Below are 23275 nucleotides of genomic sequence, written 5' to 3' on the forward strand. Positions count from 1 at the left end.
AATGCCAAAATGGCCTATAACTCCCTTGGGGGTGCAGAACAAAACTGAAAGATCAACGGATATATAGCAATGCTTTAGTGTTGTATCTCACATGAGAAATGTTTATCTGATTTCCTTCTGAGAGAGTTTAATCTAAATCCAAAGTTCATTGTATGCCCTAGTGCTCATGTTAAGAATAAACAAACTCCTGACCACTGTATAATTTCTCTTTACAGGACAATGTCCCGTGTTTCAGGTTAGTCCACCTATTCTGATGACGGCCGCATCTCAAGCACTTAATGATTATCCCGACGGAACTTCATTGACTTTTGAATGTCAAGCTGGATACTTCAGATCAGGCGGGTCTCCAAAAATAACGTGCAGTAACAGTGTTTGGAGTCCTTTGACCTTGATGTGTGACAGTAAGTGGCCACTGTAAATCTTCTCATCATACCCTTAATGAAGGTGATTTATTTAACAAAAAAAAAGGTAATGAATTGTGTAACTATCAGTACTGTGTGAATCAGTAGCATGTCAATGAAAAAATAATGACTATTCCTAAATATATGGCAGAAAAAAGCATATGTTGAAAACCATGTCATCCCCACTGTGAAACATAATGGTGGAGATTTTTTTTTTGAGGCTGTTTCTCATCCTCTGGTCCTGGTGCACCTGTTAGAATTGAGGAATGGATGGATTTAATCAGATATAGATTACATTACACTGTGGTGTTTTTTTTTCTTCTCTCCTGATGTATAAGCTAGAAACTGCTTTTCATGTATTCTATATCCTTTATAACAACCTGTATATGGATTTTTTAATCCTTTGTAATTTCTCCCATTCTACTATCCCTATCCTCCTGTCTTCTCAATCTCATCAACAGTCATTTAAGGCCGCCCTGCTAATCTCCCTCTCTGCTTACCCCCATCTTGTGATCTCATGTTATTCTCTCTCTTTTGCTCTTGAACTCTTCAAGGGTTCATATAAAAGTATATACATGATATTAAATTCCTTTGCTTACCTATCAAGGTTCCCAAATAATTAATTAAATATGAACCTTCATGAATTCAAATGTGTGCCTGTCACTTTGGAGGCTGTGGAAACGTGCTCTTCATGAATGTACCCAAAGTGTCGTAGAACATGACCTGTGTGTGTACATGTGTGTACATGTGTGTACAAGTGCTATTCAATTTATTTTTGTATTGTAGTTTGCTATTTCTGTGGACATTATAATGGCCTAAATACCCATATTCTTGAAATCAAGGTCTAAGTGCAGAAAACTCCTCAATAGGAACAAATAAAGTTAAATTCAGAGTTAAAGAAACAAATATTTGAAGCTTTGCTGAAATAAAAGGAGAAATTCTGCCCTACCATCTCTCTGCGTTGCATCCTGTAGACTGATTCTCCACAGCAGTGCCCTCTACTGAACATATCATCTGAAGCTCCATTTCTGCTTGATAGTTTTAAGGAAAGTTCGTTTTTATTCCTGTCAAATAACCATCATTTTGGTTTCTTCTTTAGAAAAGAACTGTGGATCTCCAGGAGAAATACTAAATGGGGGATTTGATCTTTCTGAAGGTACCCTGTTTGGTGCAAAGGCAACAGGTCATTGTGATGAAGGGTGAGTATCTGCTTGTCTGGATTTGAATCGTGACACACTAAACCCTTATTTTATCAAACAGTATTACAGGTTTTGTTCTATATATTTGTGAGAAAAGTCTAAGAAGATTGAAGTAGAGCAGAAGACACTTGAAGTCAACTGTTATTTTACCTTCAAATGAGGACAGCTGGAGAGAAATCATAGTAAAAATTGGATGTGGTACCTTCGAAAGACATGTCATTGAAATCTATGCATTTGCCTCAAGAGAAGTATTTGACTAGAGGCAAAAATGATACTGAAACTCCGAACAACACAGAGAAGCATGGAAATGTTTAAGTTTGGAATATCAAGGAGAGAGATTAAATCAATGCATCCGAGACTACACAAAGATGTGTGATATCATTGAAAGAGTGAATATATTAAAATGGCAATAGGCTGGACACATTACAAAAAAACAGATCAGTGGTGGATAAAGAAAGTATAGAATGAATCTCAAGGGATGACAAAAGACCAGGACAAAGAACAAATTGAAGTTGGAAGTTTAAATCTGGAGTAGTGGATTGACAAAGACCTAGGATCATGAGATTGATATATAAAGCTTATATTTAGCCTCTAGCAATCCCTACATTATTTATTCTCATTGCCATACCAGATTCAAGTCAGATTGAACTTTACTGATCATTGCTCTTACACTTTACTTAGATACCAGATTGTGGGAAGGAAGGTGAGACTTTGCTTGGCTGATGGTTGGAGCGGGGAGGTTCCACGTTGTGAAGGTAAATAAACTGACTGTCTGTGCCTATATTAATAATTCATCCTCCACAAAATGTACCTGACTGTTTAACTACCATCACAGAAATGTATTCACATAATTTAAAAATGTTTGTGTAGAATTGAATATGTACAAGCCACTCAGTTTCTTGTTTAAGCGGGTTTGTCCCTATGGGTGGGGACAGGACTGAGAAGGCTTCATTCTTCTAGAGAGTCTCAAATGTTTCTCAGATTGCTCAAATAACAGTTCTGCTCTCTCCTTTGATTTGAACACATGGTTGTATTTAGCAGGATGCTCTCTATTGAAAATTGAATGTTGGTGTGATGCATGTTTTTTGTATCAAGATCTTGGATTTGTGGCTCACTTCTGCAATTAGGTTTTATTAATACATTTGAAGCTCAATGAAAGAGCCCAGTTACTGAATTAGTTTGCCAGCTTAGCAATCAACCATTATTTTTAAGGATGCACCGATACCATGTTTTCATTGCCGAAACCAATTCCGAGTACTGAATATTAAATATCTGCCGATACCGAGTACCGAAGCTGATACCGGTGTTTTAATTTTGTTGACATTGTACAGCTGTATGTATACAAGAACTGTGTGTGCAGTTACAACTGTAACTGGTCGACCAATATGTTTTTCTTTTTCAAATTGTATTAATACAATTTTCATTCAGTTGCCTTATAGTTTAGCAATGTGAGCTGCAACGAAAATGCTCTAACATTAGCGTCCTTGTGGCAGTGTTTTCCGGTCATAACAGCAAAATACAAAATATATCTCTAACTAATGTATACACTCTACTTAACTAAGCAATTTACTTTCCCACGTTTACAAACCACAATCAACATACATACTGCCAGTATACGTTCAGAAACATACCTGTCCGCTCAAGTTCCAGTGAATAAAAAATAAATAGCAATAGCTAGCTGTGTATGCAGCTTTTAGCTGGGTTATCACACCAGCTGTAGATCTGTGGTAGTTTAATTGCACTGCACATATTATACACTTAAGTGTTTTCATTTACTTTATCAAAGTATTTCCATGCAGAACATATCTGTGAGGAAGCCATTGGTCGTGTTCTTGTAGCGCAGATTTATGTAGATGTGCGCAGATCTTCAGAATTCCACCGTTTGGACTTTGTCAATGCAGCTATTATAATTCTAAAACACTTTGATTCAGGTCATTACAAATTTAAATGGTCACCTAATGCCCGATCACAATAGCAAAACGTTTGAAGCCCAAAAAAGCTTCTCATCAGGTCATACAAATACATAATATTTGTACAAACCTAAAATAGCCTATAATGATAAAAATAAGATGACCATGATAGGAACAGAACTACCCTAATGGATTGTATTTAGCATCCCTGCTGAGTTTTTATGTACATCTGTTTAGATCAAATAGCTCTATTTCTTATTCTCAAAAGCAAAATGTGAATATTTGAGTGTTACCTTATGGCTGGTAAAATATTTACATTGTTTAATCGCATGTAGTTGGCTTGTATTGTAATTTAAGGCTTCAATCTAATGGAAGTACATATTGGTTATGTTACTAATGTGTAATAAAGTAAAAATAATAAAGTATTTATTTTGTGTTGCATAAAACAATATATAATTAATGCAGATTTTCAGCAGAATAAAAAAAAAAAAAAAAAAAAAAAATCCACAGAATTTAGACTAAACTTCTGCGGTTTCCGTCTGGGCCTACTTATAAGGAAAGGAAAGGTTATATGATGTTCAGAAACTGAAGATCCATCAGAAATAAATGTATGAGATGTAAGATGACACGGAAGTATTAGACTATAAGCAGAAACTGGGTGAGGTTTTGGCATAACTGCGTTAGGAAAAAAGGATGCTAATAATGGCATTGGATTACTATAGACTCCAAATGCCATATTTTTGGCCAGTATCGGCTACATTTCCGATGCCAGTATCGGATCGGTGCATCCCTAATTATTTTCCTTGTTTTCCTTTCCAATTACAAATGATATTGTCCAAACTCCAAGAACAGTTGTCAAATTTCTGGTGGATGTTTTTGGAGCCTGGTGTGATGTGTAAAACTTAGAGCAGTTTAGTAGCTGAGAGCTGCATTGCTTGGCAATAATTCCAGAAGACACTGGGGGTCCACTGCTAACTGAGTTTGACATCCTGATTGAGGAACTGATAGTTTAGCACACTGTTGGCGAGCTAAGGGTGAAAATGAAGGGTGAATTTCACAGCCCAAGGATGAGTTATCATTTTTATGTATCCCATTTAGATTACAAGTAGTTTCATACAATTTGACAATAAAGCTCAACTTCACACTGGCATTTTAAAGGGTTGAATGATCGACTTATATGTAAGGATCCCTGACCTCTTCTTTTCTTATGTTTTAGTTGTGAAATGTGAAGAACCTCCTTCCATTCCTGATGGTACACAGAGTCCACAGCAACCAATATTTGAATACGGTGCGGTAGTCAAATATACGTGTAATCGAGGCTTCGACATGGTTGGAAATGAAAATGGTGAATCAGTTTGTAGTGCAGATGGGACCTTCAAACCAGCACCTCCGGAATGCAAAGGTATGACACGTACATTTTTACAATGTTGATTCCTTATTTTTTTTTTTTCTTTAATCAAGCTTCCTGTTTTCATGTTTTATTCCCACATGTATTTTTTTCAGAAGGATTGTACAGAAACAGTGCTGGTTAAGAGACCATCATTGAATATATTCCAGGCCCTGTCCCATGGAGGTTTATGAAATACAGTACAGCAACAGTTTTCATATATTTCTACTATAGATTTTCTTTGATTTTACATTAGAAAGTTTACAAACAAGAGCAAGCCATTTGACCCATCGTGCTCGTTTGGTGTCCGTTAGTAACTAAGTGATTCAAGGATCCTATCCAGTCTATTTTTGAATGTTCCCAAATTTTCAGCTTCAACCACATCACTGGGGAGTTTGTTCCAGATTGTAACAACTCTCCTGTTTTCTGTCTTGAATGGCTTGAAGCCCAGTTTCCATTTGTGTCCCTGCTGATCTGGAAAAGCTCCTCTGGTTTGATGTGGTCGATGCCTTTCATGATTTTGAAGATTTGAATCAAGTCCCCACGTAGTCTCCTCTGTTCCAGGGTGAAAAGGTTCAGTTCCGTCAGTCTCTCAGTAGGACATAAGTCTGGAATAAGTCTGGTTGCTCTCCTCTGAACTGCCTCTAGAGCAGCGATATCTTTCTTGAAGTGTGGATTCCAGAACTGTGCACAGTATCCAGATGAGCTCTAACTAGTGCATTGTACGGTCTAGGGGTGTAACGGTACACGTATCCGTACCATTTGGTATAGGACGTTCGGTTCGGTACGCGTTGTGATCCGAATGAATATAGTCTAGTTTGAACCACGCACGTTCCTATTTTGTGTGCAGAACTAATATTGTAAACTCAGTTTCCCCCAGATACAGATCTTGGAGCCGTAATTTAGCAACTGGAGTAGCTGAGCACATGTGATGCAGCCTCGTAAATAAATATGGTGAATGCAAACGACAGCCAGAGCAGGAGGACCCTCCCTTATCCCTCAGGTCTCCCGTTTGGGAAAATTACGGCTTTCCAGTTAACTACAGTTGCAATGGGCAAAGACAAGTGGATAAGACTAAGGCAACATGCCGGCATTGTTATACTGAAATCGGGTATGTCGCTGGCAGTACGTCGAACATGATTACTCATTTGAGATGGCATCATCCACATGTGGATATCACTGGAACAAGGAGAAAACGGAGTGCTGTACAAACCCTGTTCCCCGTGGCATTTATGCAACCTCTCCCTGCTAATTCAGACCGGGCAAAAGAAATAACTAAAGCCATAGGTGTTTTTATCGCAACGGATCTGCGACCATACTCCATTGTAGAGAATACAGGTTGTAAACGCACGTTGAAAGTTTATTTGAGAACCTTCAGATTTTGTAAGTAGGTTGTAGCAATATTGACTGACATTTTAAATAATACCTAGACCTAGGTATTTTTTTATTTAAGAAAGAAAGATATGTACCTTCATGTGCCTTCCTTTGTTCAGGTAATTATGACCAATTAGCCACTGTTTATAAGTTTATAACTTCATAATAAATCAAATGAAATGTTATGTTTTGCATGTCTTTTTTTCCAATGTACCGAAATCGAACCGAACCGTGACTTAAAATTTGAGGTACGTACCGAACTGTGACTTTTGCGTACTGTTACACCCCTAGTACAGTCTGAACATTACTGCCCTTATTCTAAATTATACACTTTTGACAATATACCCTAACATCATCTTTGCCTTTTTTATTGCTTCCTCACATTGTCTGGATGGAGAAAGTGAGGAGTCCACATACACTCCTAGGTCTTTCTCATGTGATACTTCATCTAGTTCTATTCCTTTTTGTTACCTGTGTGTAATACCTTGCACTTGTCCACACTGGCTGAGCGAGAGAGGTGTCCGAGGTGGAACTGGACACCCCTGACATCTGATTGGCAACCCCGGGTGCCACCCCAAAATTTCATTTGCTACTGGCAGTTTGATGCCGATTGACATCTCGTTTCACCTCTTGTTGAAAGAAGCATTTATTTTGATGTTCGGCGGTGCATTTTTCAAATCAAGGAAGAGAGAATATTAACATAGTTTGCGAGATACAGAAGAACAAGATGAAGAATATACAGAAGAAGAAGAGAGAATATTTCCACAGCTCCACAAGCTCTTTTGGTGATTGGCAAAAACATCATATTTGAAGTAAGTTTCAAGGTTTAGCATCGATTTTAGGTTTCCTGAACAAATTTTACGAAAGTTGAGTCACTGTGTAAGTTAACGTTAGAACTTTGGCTCCATTAACAGACAGTTAATCAGATAAGAGAGATCGGTTCCCAATTTGGCCTAACATTATGTATACATCTGTGCTAGTAATACACGCATATACAGTGCAGTGTCCTAAGTTACAGTATACGAATGTTTAGCTAGTGTGGGGTAACTAGTAGGCTACAGCTTTCAGTGTTCATCAAGTTAACATTTAGCAATTTGAACTTGATTAGATTTACATACTTGAACTCAAAATGAACAATTGTTATTATCAATCTGTTAACGTTACTCAAAAGATTACCACATTTTTCTGTAAATAAACTATGCAATTTATGTAACACACACTTGCTATCTTATCTCCTTGGTGCTTGAGCTTTATTTTTTGAAAGTATATTGGAAGTTCAACACTTATGCCCCGTTTCCACTGGCGGACGCGTCTGTGTTTTGTGGACGGTTAACAATCTGGTGCTGGACGTGTCCGTAAGCGTCCGTCCCCACTGAGGACATGATTCGCTTTCAGGATCGGAGGTGTGCGCTTGACTGTAGACAGACATGGAAGAGATCAGATGCATTGTGTTGGAAGATATAATCTCAAGTGCCGTGTGCGATCACAAAGAAATTTAGTTTTATTAGCAGCATGGAGTGAAATCCACATACAGAAACAATGACTGCTTACAGTTAATATCCCAGTGTATTAAACACTTGGATTTCACAGAACCGTTACAGTGCTGTGACTAGTTAAAAATAAACTGAAGGATAATAATCGGATCGGTAGCAGCCGATTTTATCAATATTTTATGAACAGCTGGCCGGTGTTTAGTTCAATTATAACCTGCTATATTGTATCTGGATGATTAATCGTGAAACGTGTGTATTTTGTTTCAACTGTAACTTGCCCTGGTTAAGGACGTCTGGTAAGTAAATTATAAATAATACGGCAACATTTATTGTTTGCAGTTACAAATCTGTAGTAAGAATAATAAACTAAGGGAGTCATGCTGTGCCGTTTAAAATACATATATACCAGCACAAATGATGACGATAATAACAATACATATTTGCTATTTAGTATTATTGTTGCACATGGAAGCGTATTCTTATGGGACCGTGCTTGTCTGAATATAATGTTGTCTCTACACATTTAGCTCTTCCTAATATCTCTTAACTGAAACGTGTATTTATTACGCTGTTTACAATCATGTAAAGCAGAAAGAATAAAACGGACACAAAAGTCCTCTCCACATCAGGCTGTGTCGCTCGTAGTGTTGATCTCTGTCTCTGTTTTTAAAATGAAACACAAACCAAACCCACAGTCGCTGTTCCTCCCACCAGAGGGATGGACTTCACAGCGGCCTGGTTTTGCAGAAAAAGCTCTGGGACGCGTCTGAGTACGGACGCGTCCAGCACGGCATGGCACGACACGGATGCTTAAGCCAGTGGAACCGAGGCATTATAGGCCCAGATTATATGAACACAGAGTGAACCAAGTCTCTCCAGTATGTGCATGTGCGTATGTGAGAAAGAAATTGAGCTGCAGTTCCGAGGTAGAGACACTGACTATTCATAGCAAGTTAAATAATTCTAGTGTGGTCCAAAAGGGTTACTTCACTGTCTGCCACATTGAAGAACTCTGGGTTAAGTGAATTATCACTTCTACCTCTAATCAGCAATCATAGGATTCATTCATGCTCCTTAAATGCCAGGTTAGAGTTACACACTAAATTTCTGTCATGGACTATGGACTGAAGTAGCCTTGGCCACCCCATGTATACAACTCTAGTTCCGTCACTGCTTGTCCACATTGAATTTCATCTGCCAGGTGTCGACCCACAACTGAATATTATCCAAGTCCCTTTCAATAATCTGTGCTGGCGAGATTGTATCTGCTGAGCCACCTATTTTAGTATCATCTGCAAACTATCCCAGAGTCCAGATCATTAATATAGATTAGAAACAGCAAAGGCCCTAGTACTGATCCTTGTGGAACTCCACTGACAACCTCACTTAAGTTAGAAGCAACTCCTCTAATCGACACCCTCTGTTTCCTTTACATCAACCAGCTCATAATCCATCTACTTACATTACCCTGAATGCCTACAGCTTCCAATTTGAGGATCAGTCTTTGGTGTGGAACATTGTCAAAAGCTTTTTGAAAATCTTAGTATGTCATCTCATATACTTTCACATGATCTGCAGTTGCACATTCATAAAATTCTAATACATTTGTAAGACATGATCTGCCTCATCTAACTCGTCGACTGTCTCCAAGAATATGGTTTTCATTCAGATGCTTTATTTTCTAATGTTTTCAAAATATTTTCAAGTAATGCAGGTGAGACTGATTGGTCTGTAATTTCCTGACTCAGTTTTGTCCCATTTCTTGTGTATTGGTATGACATTCGCCATCTTCTAGTCAGTTGGCACATCCCCTGTTCTAAGTATCATTTGAAATATTTTAGTTAGCGGCCTATAAATAATTTCCCTCATTTCTTTAAGTACTGTTGGAAATATCCCATCTGGCCCAGGTGATTTGTTTGTTTTTAATCCTGCTAGTCCCTTTAGTACCTCCTCCTCATTTATCCTGATCTCTCTTAGGGTTTGACTGGACTGATTGTTAACCTGTGGCATGTTATCCATTTTTTTTTTTCTTTTGTAAAAACCTCTGTGAAATACTCATTTAGAACATTTGCCACATCTTGTTCATTTTCTAAGAGACTTCCATTTTTAGCTTTTATCTGTTTCACTTCCTCCTTTATTGACCTTTATTTCTCTTTCCCCTGACATGGTCAATTTACCCTTTTTATAGAAGGCTGCAGGTCTATTCATATTCCTGCTTTGATTCCATCTTTCCTAACTATGTATTTTTTGGCAATTACGTTGAATAGATTATTCCATAGAGCTGCTTGCATTGATATAATACATTTCTATATATTGATGTGAAATCCAGAAAGCAGATATTGTAGGGTGCTCCTTTAAATGACAATGATGGAAACTAAATGGAAGTAAATGTATTGTTAATGGTTGTACATTTCTTTCTTCAGTGATTATTCTATATTAACTATATTCTCTGTGTTTCAAGGTTTGTGAGTTACCAATGTAGCACTGTGTATAATGCAGTTCACACATCTTAGGCATCTACAGTGAGGGGAAAAAAGTATTTGATCCCCTGATGATTTTGTACGTTTGCCCACTGACAAAGAAATGACCAGTCTATAATTTTAATGGTAGGTGTATTTTAACAGTGAGAGGCAGAATAACAACAAACGCATCCAAAAAAGTTATAAATTGATTTGCATGTTAATGAGGGAAATACGTATTTGATCCCCTATCAATCAGCAAGATTTCTGGCTCCCAGGTGTCTTTTATACAGGTAACGAGCTGAGATTAGGAGCACTCTCTTAAAGGGAGTGCTCCTAATCTCAGCTCGTTACCTGTATAAAAGACACCTGTCCACAGAAGCAATCAATCAATCAGATTCCAAACCCTCCACCATGGCCAAGACCAAAGAGCTGTCCAAGGATGTCAGGGACAAGATTGTAGACCTACACAAGGCTGGAATGGGCTACAAGACCATCGCCAAGCAGCTTGGTGAGAAGGTGACAACAGTTGGTGCGATTATTCGCAAATGGAAGAAACACAAAATAAATGTCAGTCTCCCTCGGTCTGGGGCTCCATGCAAGATCTCACCTCGTGGAGTTTCAATGATCATGAGAACAGTGAGGAATCAGCCCAGAACTACACGGGAGGATCTTGTTAATGATCTCAAGGCAGCTGGGACCATAGTCACCAAGAAAACAATTGGTAACACACTACGCCGTGAAGGACTGAAATCCTGCAGCACCCGCAAGGTCCCCCTGCTCAAGAAAGCACATGTACAGGCCCGTCTGAAGTTTGCCAATGAACATCTGAATGATTCAGAGGAGAACTGGGTGAAAGTGTTGTGGTCAGATGAGACCAAAATCGAGCTCTTTGGCATCAACTTAACTCGCCGTGTTTGGAGGAGGAGGAATGACCCCAAGAACACCATCCCCACCGTCAAACATGGAGGTGGAAACATTATGCTTTGGGGGTGTTTTTCTGCTAAGGGGACAGGACAACTGCACCGCATCAAAGGGACGATGGACGGGGCCATGTACCGTCAAATCTTGGGTGAGAACCTCCTTCCCTCAGTCAGGGCATTGAAAATGGGTCGTGGATGGGTATTCCAGCATGACAATGACCCAAAACACACAGCCAAGGCAACAAAGGAGTGGCTCAAGAAGAAGCACATTAAGGTCCTGGAGTGGCCTAGCCAGTCTCCAGACCTTAATCCCATAGAAAATCTGTGGAGGGAGCTTGGAGAGGATCTGCAAAGAGGAGTGGGACAAAATCCCTCCTGAGATGTGTGCAAACCTGGTGGCCAACTACAAGAAACGTCTGACCTCTGTGATTGCCAACAAGGGTTTTGCCACCAAGTACTAAGTCGAAGGGGTCAAATACTTATTTCACTCATTAACATGCAAATCAATTTATAACTTTTTTGAAATGCGTTTTTCTGGATATTTTTGTTGTTATTCTGTCTCTCACTGTTAAAATACACCTACCATTAAAATTATAGACTGATCATTTCTTTGTCAGTGGGCAAACGTACAAAATCAGCAGGGGATCAAATACTTTTTTCCCTCACTGTATACTTGGCCAGTCATTTCAGATCAATCACTTTTTTTATGTCTGAGGGTTCAAATGTTATTATTTGTCATTTAGCAGAGCAATTGAGAAATGATAGTAAAAGCATATTTGATCAACTAAAGCTTAAGGAAAAGGTGAAATAAAAACGGGACAGTTAGCAAGAGGAAACTGGGCAATAAAGACCTCTGTATAAATAAAAAAAAATTCAGGTGCAATTCTAGTTATTTATTACCATTAAATGTAATAATTTAAAACCCAGAACCTGCAAAAAATGTATTATGCATGAGTAGGAAAGTAAAGTTGTGTAGTACATGTTAAAGTTTTCAATTTGCTTAACTTTATAGGAAACTGTGCGGATTATCTATTGTTTCTTATTATGGGCACAGCAGACAAGTCTAATGTCTGAAAGGTATTTTGAAGTTGAGGAATCATTTAAAATGCAGCTTTCACTGCCATCTAGTGAATTCTATTAGAAGCTCCTCCTGTGGCAATATTATTATAGTAGATAGATATTAGTGTTCAGAATTTATCTCACACTGTGGATGTTGAAAGAAACTGCAATTAAATGTATTTTAAAAGGATTCTGCAGTATATGTAACAACACCCATTTTTATTGCAGTCATTGAGTGCCCCAATCCAACACTTGAATTTGGCTACAAGGTCACTGGACGTGTATCACCTTATAGAAAAAATCATCAAATTACTTTTAAATGCAATGATGGCTACACAATGAATGGATCAAGCACTGTTACTTGTGGAGAAAATGGCTGGTCCCCTGCTATTCCAACATGTTTCACAGGTAAGTTGGGATATTCCAGATTTGATCTTTGTTTAATATGGAGAAATGCATATATTTGTCATAGATTGGATTGTAAAGTGAAATTTTGCATTTTTAACATGGTTTCAAGAATTGACTTAAATCTTGAGATAGTTGCTGGTTTATATTTGTATATCTATCAGTTAAGATATCAGTCTCTCAAATTGAGAATAGTTTTTTTTTTTTTTTTTTTAAACACTCTTGGAAAAACATACTGGTGTGATGAAGAAAGTATATAAATGACTCAAAGCAAAAGTGTGACGAGTACAGTTTATATTAATTTCCTATTCAATATTGTTAATGGAATAGAATATGGAGATATTTAGCTCTTTGGTTCTTTAAATAATCGCAAATGGTCACTTAAAAGCTGCTGGAGATGTACACTGTATTATGTGATTTCTCCAGAACACACAAAATACATTTAACATGTATAACATTAAAACATTAAATTAAGGTGATCTTTTATAATCAGTTCTTTTTTGATATATGCATTATTTTTTTTCCCCTCTAGCCCCTATAGTCCCCACTACTATTTCAACCACTTCCAAAGCATCAACAACAACAAAATCACCAGTAACTGGTAATGATCTTATTTCCAATTTGCATGTTTTTTTTTTTAGATTGATCATTCATCATTCTCAAATCTTTGTGCTTTTAGTAACTGCAAACTGTTCCATAGTTTTTGACGTTAATTATATTCTAACTTAAATTGCCATTACAAATCTGTATTTTTAATACAATTTTAAGTAGAATGTGTGTTACCTACATGTGTATTAGGAACATTCTTAATTTAATATATATTTCAAATTGCAAAAAGTAAATCAGTAAGTACTTCACTGGAAAAATTTTGAGTTTCTTCATTGCATAAGTCTAAATACACAGGTTTACATTTAGGACCATTCAAAAGCTTGATTTACACCTGTGTTTCTCTCCATTTTGAGTCGGTTAAAAACCTCTTCTATGTCTGTCTCATCTTGTCACCCTAGCATTAAGGCATGCATAACTGGTGATAACTATGCCAATAAAAATAAGTTAGTGTTATTCATTTAGCTATTTGTATGGCCGCAGTTTTAACATTTTAACAGTTAGCATTGTCTGTAGTTTGCCTTAACTGAAGTCAATTCAGTTCAGCTGCTGAGTTGGTGAAAGTAAATAGGTTGTAGAAAGGAGATTTGGTCAAGCACTAGCAGGAATTCTGTTCCAGGAGGAGCCAGATAGGGCCAGTTAGGTGTGAATTGGAGGCGGGTAGACAAAAGCTACTGAAAGCAGCTGTTGAGAAAGATGACGTCAGCATGTTGAAATCCTAGAGATCAAGGTCCGTGATCATGAGGCTCATCTTGTTGATCTGCGCTGTGTTAGTGATCTAGAAGAATTAGTCAATCAGCCCATGAGAGAGATGGTGTGCACGCCAAAACCTAGGAGATATGAGACCTTAGAGCAGGACAGTGTAGAGAACTGCTTGGTTACAGTAGGTCGTAACCGCAGAAAAGGGCGTGCACAACCATTAGAGACATCACAAGAGCTAGAAATGCCCAACAGGTTCCAACTACTGGACTCCGAATTGGACAGTGACAGGTCAGAGGCTGATGGAAGGGCAGTTGAGCACCAGAGCACCATGGTGCCCACTCCCCCCCCAGAAGAGGGAAGTAGTTATAGTAGAAGACTCAATTCTTAGAGGCGTAGATCACACAGTGTGCTCTAGTGATAAGGAGACCCGCATGGTATCTTGCCTGCCTGGTGCTCAGGTTGCAGATTACCTAAACTAGTAGACGGGCTACTGGCCAAAACCGGGGGGAATCCACTGGTCATGGTCCACATTGGAACCAATGACATAGGAAAATGTAGGGCAGAGGTTCTGCATGACGAATTTAAAGAATTAGGAACAAAACTAAAGAGCAGAACCTCCACGGTAGTTTTCGCTGTAATACTTCCGGTGCCACGTGCATGGCTTAGAAAATTAGAAGATTAGAAAGTTTAACACGTGGGTGAAATCTTGGTGTATGGAAGAGGGTTTTAGGTTTATGGAACATTGATCTTTCTTCTGGGATAGATGGGACCTGTACAAACCGAAACTGGACGGTCTACAACTAAACAGAAGGGGGCTAATGCATTGGGAGAGCGTATGTGCAGAGTAATTGAGAATCTTTTAAACTAGGGACCAGGCGAGCAGGCACCTCTAACAATGGGAGATTTTCCACTAAGGAAAGAAAACCAAGGGAAACTGCTAGTAGGAAAGTCCTGAAATGTTTCTACCTCAGTGCCAGGAGTATAAGGAGCAAGATGTTAGACCTAGACTATGATGTTGTAGGAGTGACAGAAACATGGCTTACACAAAATGATGTGGATGAATACAAGTTGAAAGGATACACACAGTTTAGGAGGGACAGGCAAAATCAAAGAGGTGGGGGGATGCATTATATGTCAAAAATGGCATTGAGCCAGAAGAACTAAAATTAGATCCCAGTAACGAAACTAAATCTTTGTGGGTTAAACTTTTGAATTAAAGATCCGGAGGATTAGTGGTAGGAGTGTGTTACAGACCACCCAACTCAGATATTCGGCAAGATGTTTAATTGTAGAATGTAATCAGGATTGCATGTAGCAAGGATGTGGCTGTTATAATGGGGGATTTCAATTTCCCAAACACAGACTGGGAAAGCCCAGTCTGGACTACAGAAGCAGAATTAGAAATCGTTTAGATGGTAAATGCCTGCTTTCTAACTCAATTTGTCAGGGAACCAACCAGGGAGAGTGCATGCATTGACTTGATATTTTCAATTGACCAAGATAGTCAGAGGGACACTAGTTAGAGAACCAATGGCAAACTGTGATCACAATATGGTTAGCTTTGAGGCATTCTTTCAAAAAACAAGGATCAAGTCTAAAACAATGGTCTACAATTTTAGAAAAGCAAACCTTGAAGGTATGAGGCGGCACTTAGAAGAGGTAGACTGGAGCACAGTGGATACAGATTCAGTTGAAAATTGATGGTATTTTTAGAATATACTAATTGAGGCTCAGGACCAAAAAACACTGGCCAAAATGGTTTAATAAAAGTATGCAAAAAAATCCAACTTTCAGGTACCAGTGTTTTAAAATCTATCCAATTAGGATAATCATATCCTATTTTTATAGAACTCACTTTACAGATGTTTTAAGTCAGGGGTGGGTAACCTTTTTCCTATCAAGGGCCATTTGAATGTTCACAAATGTATTCACGGGCCAAAACCTTAATTAATACACCTACGTCAAAACAATACAGATTAAACTTTCATTCTAATGCAAGAACAAATCACTTTTTTCTAAACGCACACACTGCAGTCAAAACATAAATAACTATATAGCCTACAATAAGCAAAAAGCCCAAAAACGGCATAGGCTACAATACGATAATGAAACAAGTAGGGCTGCTCCAAATGACTATCTTGATAATCGGTTAATCTGTCGATTTACTACTTTGATTAATCGGATAAAAAAAATTCCAGCATTTAATGCAAGTGTTAAAGTTTTGAGTTATTCCTCATCTTGTGTAATGCTCTCTTTAAAATAAATGAACAGGTGTTTTTACATTGATCTAAAAATCCAAAGCTCTTTAGTTTAAAAGGTGCTAAACTGTTTTGATAAATAATGAAAAATAAAGTAAACATTAAATTCAGTGTTTACAGGCTTTTCTATATCAAATAGCTTCGACGGCAGTCCAATACTGGACTGTGGAGGTAGATTTTTTTTTTTTCCTGAAATGTGAGATGATAAGAGTATGCATAGTAGCACAATATTTAAATTTACATGCACACTGGATGATGCATACGATCACAACTTGCGTGAAAACAGAAACACAAGAGTTTGTTCATATTCCCTTTCCCACCTTGTACACTGACTGTGAAACGAGCTCGATCCGATCTGATTTTCTGTGCGTTAAAAATGACATTGGACAATGAAACAGGAGAGGATGACATGGACTGGTGGAAAAGCTCATCATCTGCGTGTCTAACCAGGAATAACTACAACAGAGTAAAAATAGACTGACAATATATGGCAAGTTATCGCGGAGGAGCTGGGCAGGAAAGATACCAACTGTCTGATGTAGCTAGAATTCTACAAAGTGGTTAAGCACAGTTAAACAACAACACATTCAAATCAAAATATTATTTAAATAGTAAAATAGTATTTTTAAAGAAATAGTTTAACGTTGAAACATGTGTTTTTGTGTCTTATGCTGAGGTGTAGTTTATGTGCGATATGTTTAACATTTCTTAAAAATTATGTAAAAGCTCATTATTAAAGCCCCGTTGCAAACTCAAAACGAAACTCAAACGTTTTCCATTTGTTTTTTCCTTTACGATATATATTTATATTTTGAATTCAATATTTACGGCACTAATTTGATTATACAGTCCGAGTCTAATGCACCGCACTTCAGAGGTTGCGAGCAGCTTGTTTGACACATACCAGTTCAAGAAACGGAAAGGCTGTGTACTTAGTGCGGTCTTCTGTGCAGTGTTCAGTGTACAGTGCCCCATACTGTAGAAGACTCACGGTTTTCCAAGGGTGTAGCTGCAGCCGGCGCCGTCTTTTTTTTTTTTTTGTAGCTGCGCCTCGGTAGACCCAACTGATTGATGATGAAAATCTTTGCCAACGATTTTTAATAATCAACTTCATCGATTAGTTGTTGCAGTCCTAGAAACAAGTGTAAACGTAAATATTGGAATAATGCTCAAAAGCAGTATTTTATAGTTCAAAAATAACACTTGCATTTATCAAAACATAACTGTACACTAAAGTAAACATTTTCAACACTGTGTAAACTTTGTTTTCAACATACAAAGCTACAGTGAATAAAATCAGTGTATTTCAATAATCTATGTACTATATATTTAGCCTGCATACCTGACAGCTCGGGACAGTCCACACAGGACATGTTTCTGCGCTTTCCCTGCATGAGCTCATACCTAACACTGCATTTGGACAGCCCTCTGCAGGTGAACACTTTTACTCCACGGATATATATCATCGCAATAAATGCTGTATGACGTGCAGCAGTGATCGCGTATTGATCAGTGGAGTAAAAGCACTCTCTGCCGTGTGGACCTGGCATTGCATTTGCAATGTTTTCACAGCACTGGCACAAACCCACGAATGATCTGTCATTCCCAGTATCACTGATGCCCCTGAATCAGTCATGTTCATATACACGGCATGTCCATAACGAGCTCTTTTCAATCTCCATTTCCAAACCATGTTTATTTGCTGGTAATCACTGTATCCACTCAATCTGACTACAGCTGTAAGAAAACGCCTGTAATGCTGTACAATGCATGTGTTTATCAAGCACATGAAAGACTGTAGACAGATAGAGATCGCCACTGGAGCGCCAGACTGACTCTATTGTAAAGGGCAGGCAGGATTATGGGTTATATTTGAGTTATTCTGTATTTTAATGACTGTTGAAAATAACCCGATTTTGGCTATTCTAGGTAAATGGCTTATAACTTAGACCCCGTTCACACTTGAGATTTAGGCCGGACCTGGGCCGGGTCAAAACTAGTCCCACTTTTCGACCTGGCCTAATGTGGCCCAAAGGTAACTGTGACGCGCCGGCCCTGGGCTGGGTGAAAAGAGTCAGCGTGTGACGTGACGCAACTCAAGCCCCGCCCCCAGAGACGCATGTCTGAAAGACGCGGAATAAACAGAATAAACACAGAATGAACACGGGCGCCGACACAGCTCCACCGCTGCAGGACACAGTATTGTATCTGTATTGTTTGAATGTCATATCGATCTATAGCCTTAAATGTACCGTTACATTTCGCTAGATCACATCTTTATTATAAAAGTCTAGGCTAAGTAATGAGTTATAATGATGTAAACAGTTCAAACTACTCGGTCGATTAAAGTGTATAGCTGGTAAACTTGCTATTGTTTGTTCTTGTACTAAGTATAATTGAAGTCTGGAATTTAACGGCATGCATTTTACACGTGGAAATTGCATTGTGAAATTGTGAACGGGACCAGGTAACTTTATTATCTGCATTTTGCAATTAAACGATATAAATTTAACCAAAGCAGGTTTCCATTCAAATCAGTGAATCTTAATACTAGACCAGCTGTTTACTATGCAATCCGAAATGCAATTATATTGAGTTTAGCAGTACAATCACAACTGCCAGTGTTAGAGGTGGCAACTGGGACGATGCAGAAATGAAAGCGCTGTTACAATGTGGATGAAGATAAAGTTAAACAGAAACCCCAGGACGTGCACAGCGCTGCTATGAGGATATTATCACTATAGACGCGTCACAGAGGCTGCTTTCCATGCACACGATTTCTTGTGATTTAATGCAGATGTCCTAATAAAGGTGCTTTGCTTTCGGGTGGATTGTATAACAGCACTTTTAAACTTGCAGAACCGAAGATAGACTTTTGTAAAGGGAAATATATGAATTAGATTCCCCATTGAACCAGCACGTTTAATTATTTTAGAAAGCTTCGGCTGCAAATGGTTAAGATTACTTTCAAATAAAATATAGAACCGAACAATAGCCAATCGATATTAATATTAAGTTGTGATTATAAATACATCGCATACACCTGTAATCCTACCTAATGTCCTGCGTCACTGGTTTGTTCAAGCAGATTTGTTTACTTCCCGGCATGCATTTCTTTTAGGCTGCCTTTTCGCCCGCATATGTGAATGCACTTAGGCTCCTAAAACCGTGTGAACGGGGTGTCTGAAAAATCTGGACTAAATTTGAGGTGGCCCAGGGCCAGCCTAATAAGTGTGAATGGGGTCTTATTTATTTTCATGTTTATGCAGTTAAAACGCAGTAGAGATGTTTATTACATAAGCTTGGCGCTTCTAGTGTTAAGTGTATGTCACAGAAATATTTTTTTTCAAATGGACTCTAGGGCCAGAGCAAACAGCCTCAGGGATCGTATATGGCCTGGAGGCCGGACGTTCCCCACACCTGTTTTAAGTAGACCAACTGTTGTGGCAGATTGCAGTGTGGAGAATGCATGATAGATCTCTTAATTTTATAATCATGTTAAGGAGATATAAAAGCATACATGTTATGAGTTCTATCAAGCATTGAAATATTCTTGATGAATGCAGACATGGGACTCTGCTATGAGGCTCAATCACCTGATTCTCAACACATAGAAAGAACACATTCACTGAGCCTAAGGGTAAATGTGAAGATGCATAAAATAATGCAATCCAATACTGAGACACCTCGCATAGCATGTATGTTAAGATGCTATACCTTATTCTGACCCTAATTCTCACACTCGAGCAGTGCCCCCAGTTATCCTAAGCTGATATTTTTCCTGTCTGAACATGTCCATGACATGGTGTGTAGGAGAATTGTAAGTTGGCAGGGTACCTCTTTTGGGAATTCAATTTGGGATAGTGTTTCTCCCAAGCAGTGACAGTTTTCCTGGCTTTCTGCTATACAGGATTTACTACAACAACTCAAGGAACCAGGACTGAGGAGACACCTGTGAAGGGTAACTTCAAACCATATTTTAAGGCTTGTCACACTTTTGCTTTCGTAAGAGTGATTTGACACAACAGAAATGCGTCTGTGTGTTTTCCAGTCAGTTTCATCGTTGATATTTAGATTCTGCTTATACTGCAATGCTCTGATGCTCCATTGCAAATGTATTTCTAACAGTTTGATAATGCTGTTTTTGGTAGGAAGTCATACATCATTTATTTATGTACTTGGTGTATAGTTGTGCATAATTACACTGTAGGTAATGTGTAATTATGTATGCTGTTGTGTAACTACACTGTAAATAAACATGTACATAAGGAATTACTCTGGTTTTCAACTAAAAAAAGTCCCAGTTTGTGTAACTCTTTACCAATTTGTCATTATTTACATTTATAATTACTTATTGGCCTGAATGCAAGATGTCCTTAAATTTAAGATGACCTTGCTTTTCAAAGAGAAGAGAAATGGGGTGAAAACAAATTACAAAAATGTACCCAATCATATCAAACCAATATGATTATCAGATATGAGATGACAACATTTACATCCTTGAAAAGATATATAAAAAAGTAAAAGCCCATTATGTCATTTGTCACTAGTTACGCAAATGTTCATGTCAATAAAATATATTCCAGTTTGTAATTCAAATGTCATGTAAGGAGGTTTTATGGCCTCAATTACACTGATTTGAGACTCTTATGAGTGAAGTTAGTTAATGGTTTAAAGGACTCTCCTAGTAAATGATATGAACCATGTTTTATTGGCATGGAAGGTTGTCCAGACCATCATGTTGCATAAAGGAGAGCGACAGATACACAGGAACTCTATTACTCTATTTAACAGTATGGGTCATGTTTTAGGGCATTCCACTCGAAAGCATTCAGCTTTTAAATGTTCCAATCTCAAATGTGAAACAAATTTAGTAACTGGCAAATTTCCTCTTCTACTTCCTAATATTTTGTTAATTTTGTAGTGTACAGTGACTAGAAAATGCAGATAATTGTAACAGTTGAATCTAGTTTCTATTAAATGCTTTTTTAGGGGGGCATTTGCATTTCTTTTGAAATCCTACATATTGGGAACAGCACCTTTTATTGACCTTTCACTTCTAACTCAATTAAAAATAATTGGAATTTAATGTGTATATTGTTTATAATTGTTTTAAATTGAGAATTTGCCAGCATAGAAAATTAACTAAATTAAAATATCCCTTACTAATCCAGTTTCTGAAGCTCTGTCTCCCACCAAGGGGGTGTGCTAGCCACTGTGCTGCTTATCTTCTGTTGAAATACCCTGCACTCGTATACAACTTAGCAGTTCACCACTTTTGCTCTGCTTCATTTGTATCTGTATATATATTGTATTTGATTCTCCAGACTATATGAAAGCACTAATATGCCAGAGGTAATATAACTTTTCCATAAACGCAATAGTTTTGGTGTTCATGTTTTCATGTTCATGATCACAATAATAATAATACTGATAAACTAGAATGTGAATTGAAACCTTTTGAAGACTCCCAACTTACCATAACTTGCTTATAGCATTGTTTATGGGTTAGGTATCTCCTCTTAAGATAGGTTGTTTGTATATTTTTGTTTTAACATTTTGTTATTACATGTTTTGCAGCATTTTCATATATATATATATATATATATATATATATATATATATATATATATATATATATATTATATTTAACTTGTATATAAGGATAACAAAAAAACGAAAAACAATATTCATAACATACCTGTTTAGCCTTCTCCATTGTGACATGAACATGAATATAAATCCTAGAGGAATGATCTACTAACATTATAGCACTGTTTTTTTTAATGGTAATATTTTTATGTTCAGAGCTGAAGACCTGACTTCTGTGTGACTAAGTCTGCTGGTGGTTGTTAACCACTTCCAATTATTTCATTTGTACTTTATTTCTGTGTGTGTGTGTGTGTGTGTGTGTGTGTGTGTGTGTATATGTGTATATAATATATATGCATGCTGTTAGGTGCTAATTGTATAATTGTATGTTTTTTTTTTTTTTTTTTTTTAGGTGGCACTAATGAAACTCCTCACAGTAAGTACATTCTACATTCTGTTTTAAGTTCTTACATCGGTCTACTTAATCTGTGTTTTTTACACCCCACCCCCCAATTTATGACATCTATATTTGTATCTCTTTTAGATGGGTCACCTGATGGTAATGTCTCAGGTGGTGTAATAGCTGGTAAGTCAACTCTTAACTTAATAGTAACACCTTGGATACGTTTTTGCACATCATGTGAAAGAAAGAAATCTGCTGATAGTTTGCAGACCTGCCACCCTGTACACATTTTGGGAAACGTACACATTTGGACATCAAAATACGTTGGTATGCATTGTAGGGCTGGGCGATATGGCCAAAATACAGTATTGCGGTATTTTTCACATTTCTGACGGTATGACGGTATTTTTTAATGGCCATTTTATACTGTTCGTAAAGCAAAAGTAATAGGACACAACTGACATTGAATTACGTTTCCCTTTTTCTGTGTCAAATGTCAATTGAAACCAAATCATGTCCACACTATCAACAACGCACCTTTATTCGGGACAGATTCACTGGGGTCACTTTGCTGTGAAGTTTCACCCACACTCCTCTCCTCCATCTCGTCTTCATTCATTGTGCATTGATCATGTTTGTTTGTTCATGTCAACACGCAATACACATTGAATTTATTTTCGATATTTGGCTTAGGCACATTCATTACAAAACAAGGGTCGCGCTGAGAAACGCAGCTCTGCGCAGAGATTCAGACGCACCTTTTTGGAGTGTTTCTGTATGGCGCCACTAAGCCCCACCCACAGTAATCTGCGCACTATCTGAGACGCTGCTACGGGAGGCGAGCTCTGGCTGTGAGGCAAAAGATTGTGCAGAAATCAAGAGGGACGTGTTAAGCTGAATGAAAACTACTATGGCCACCTTGTTAGCGGAGGCGAATGTCAATTTTCATTACACAATGAAGCTGTGAACAGCACTGTCAAAACCATAGATATAGAATTCTAGATCGACACTGTAGCATTGTCAATGCTTTATTAAATAATTATGTCAATTATTTTTAAATTGGGTGATGGGATGCAAGTCGAACACTAACAGTCTTGGCCGAAT

General features: G+C 37.9%; 1 protein-coding gene across 17 annotated transcripts in view; it reads left to right on the forward strand.

Annotated features, from left to right (window-relative positions):
* The window catches only part of LOC136749381 (complement component receptor 1-like protein), a 33277-nt gene that overhangs the window by 1544 nt on the left and 8458 nt on the right, over positions 1 to 23275 (forward strand). For 10 of the 17 annotated variants that reach the window (XM_066703621.1, XM_066703622.1, XM_066703626.1 and 7 more), the window contains 9 exons: positions 216 to 401; positions 1501 to 1600; positions 2282 to 2355; positions 4727 to 4912; positions 12434 to 12613; positions 13143 to 13211; positions 20087 to 20137; positions 22181 to 22204; positions 22313 to 22354. In XM_066703621.1, coding sequence (XP_066559718.1) covers positions 216 to 401; positions 1501 to 1600; positions 2282 to 2355; positions 4727 to 4912; positions 12434 to 12613; positions 13143 to 13211; positions 20087 to 20137; positions 22181 to 22204; positions 22313 to 22354 — 912 coding nt within the window. The remainder of the gene's footprint in view (positions 1 to 215; positions 402 to 1500; positions 1601 to 2281; positions 2356 to 4726; positions 4913 to 12433; positions 12614 to 13142; positions 13212 to 20086; positions 20138 to 22180; positions 22205 to 22312; positions 22355 to 23275) is intronic. The other 7 variants (XM_066703628.1, XM_066703636.1, XM_066703633.1 and 4 more) reach the window with 2 other exon arrangements.

Source organism: Amia ocellicauda, chromosome 5, assembly GCF_036373705.1.
Source record: "Amia ocellicauda isolate fAmiCal2 chromosome 5, fAmiCal2.hap1, whole genome shotgun sequence".
NCBI lineage: Eukaryota > Metazoa > Chordata > Actinopteri > Amiiformes > Amiidae > Amia > Amia ocellicauda.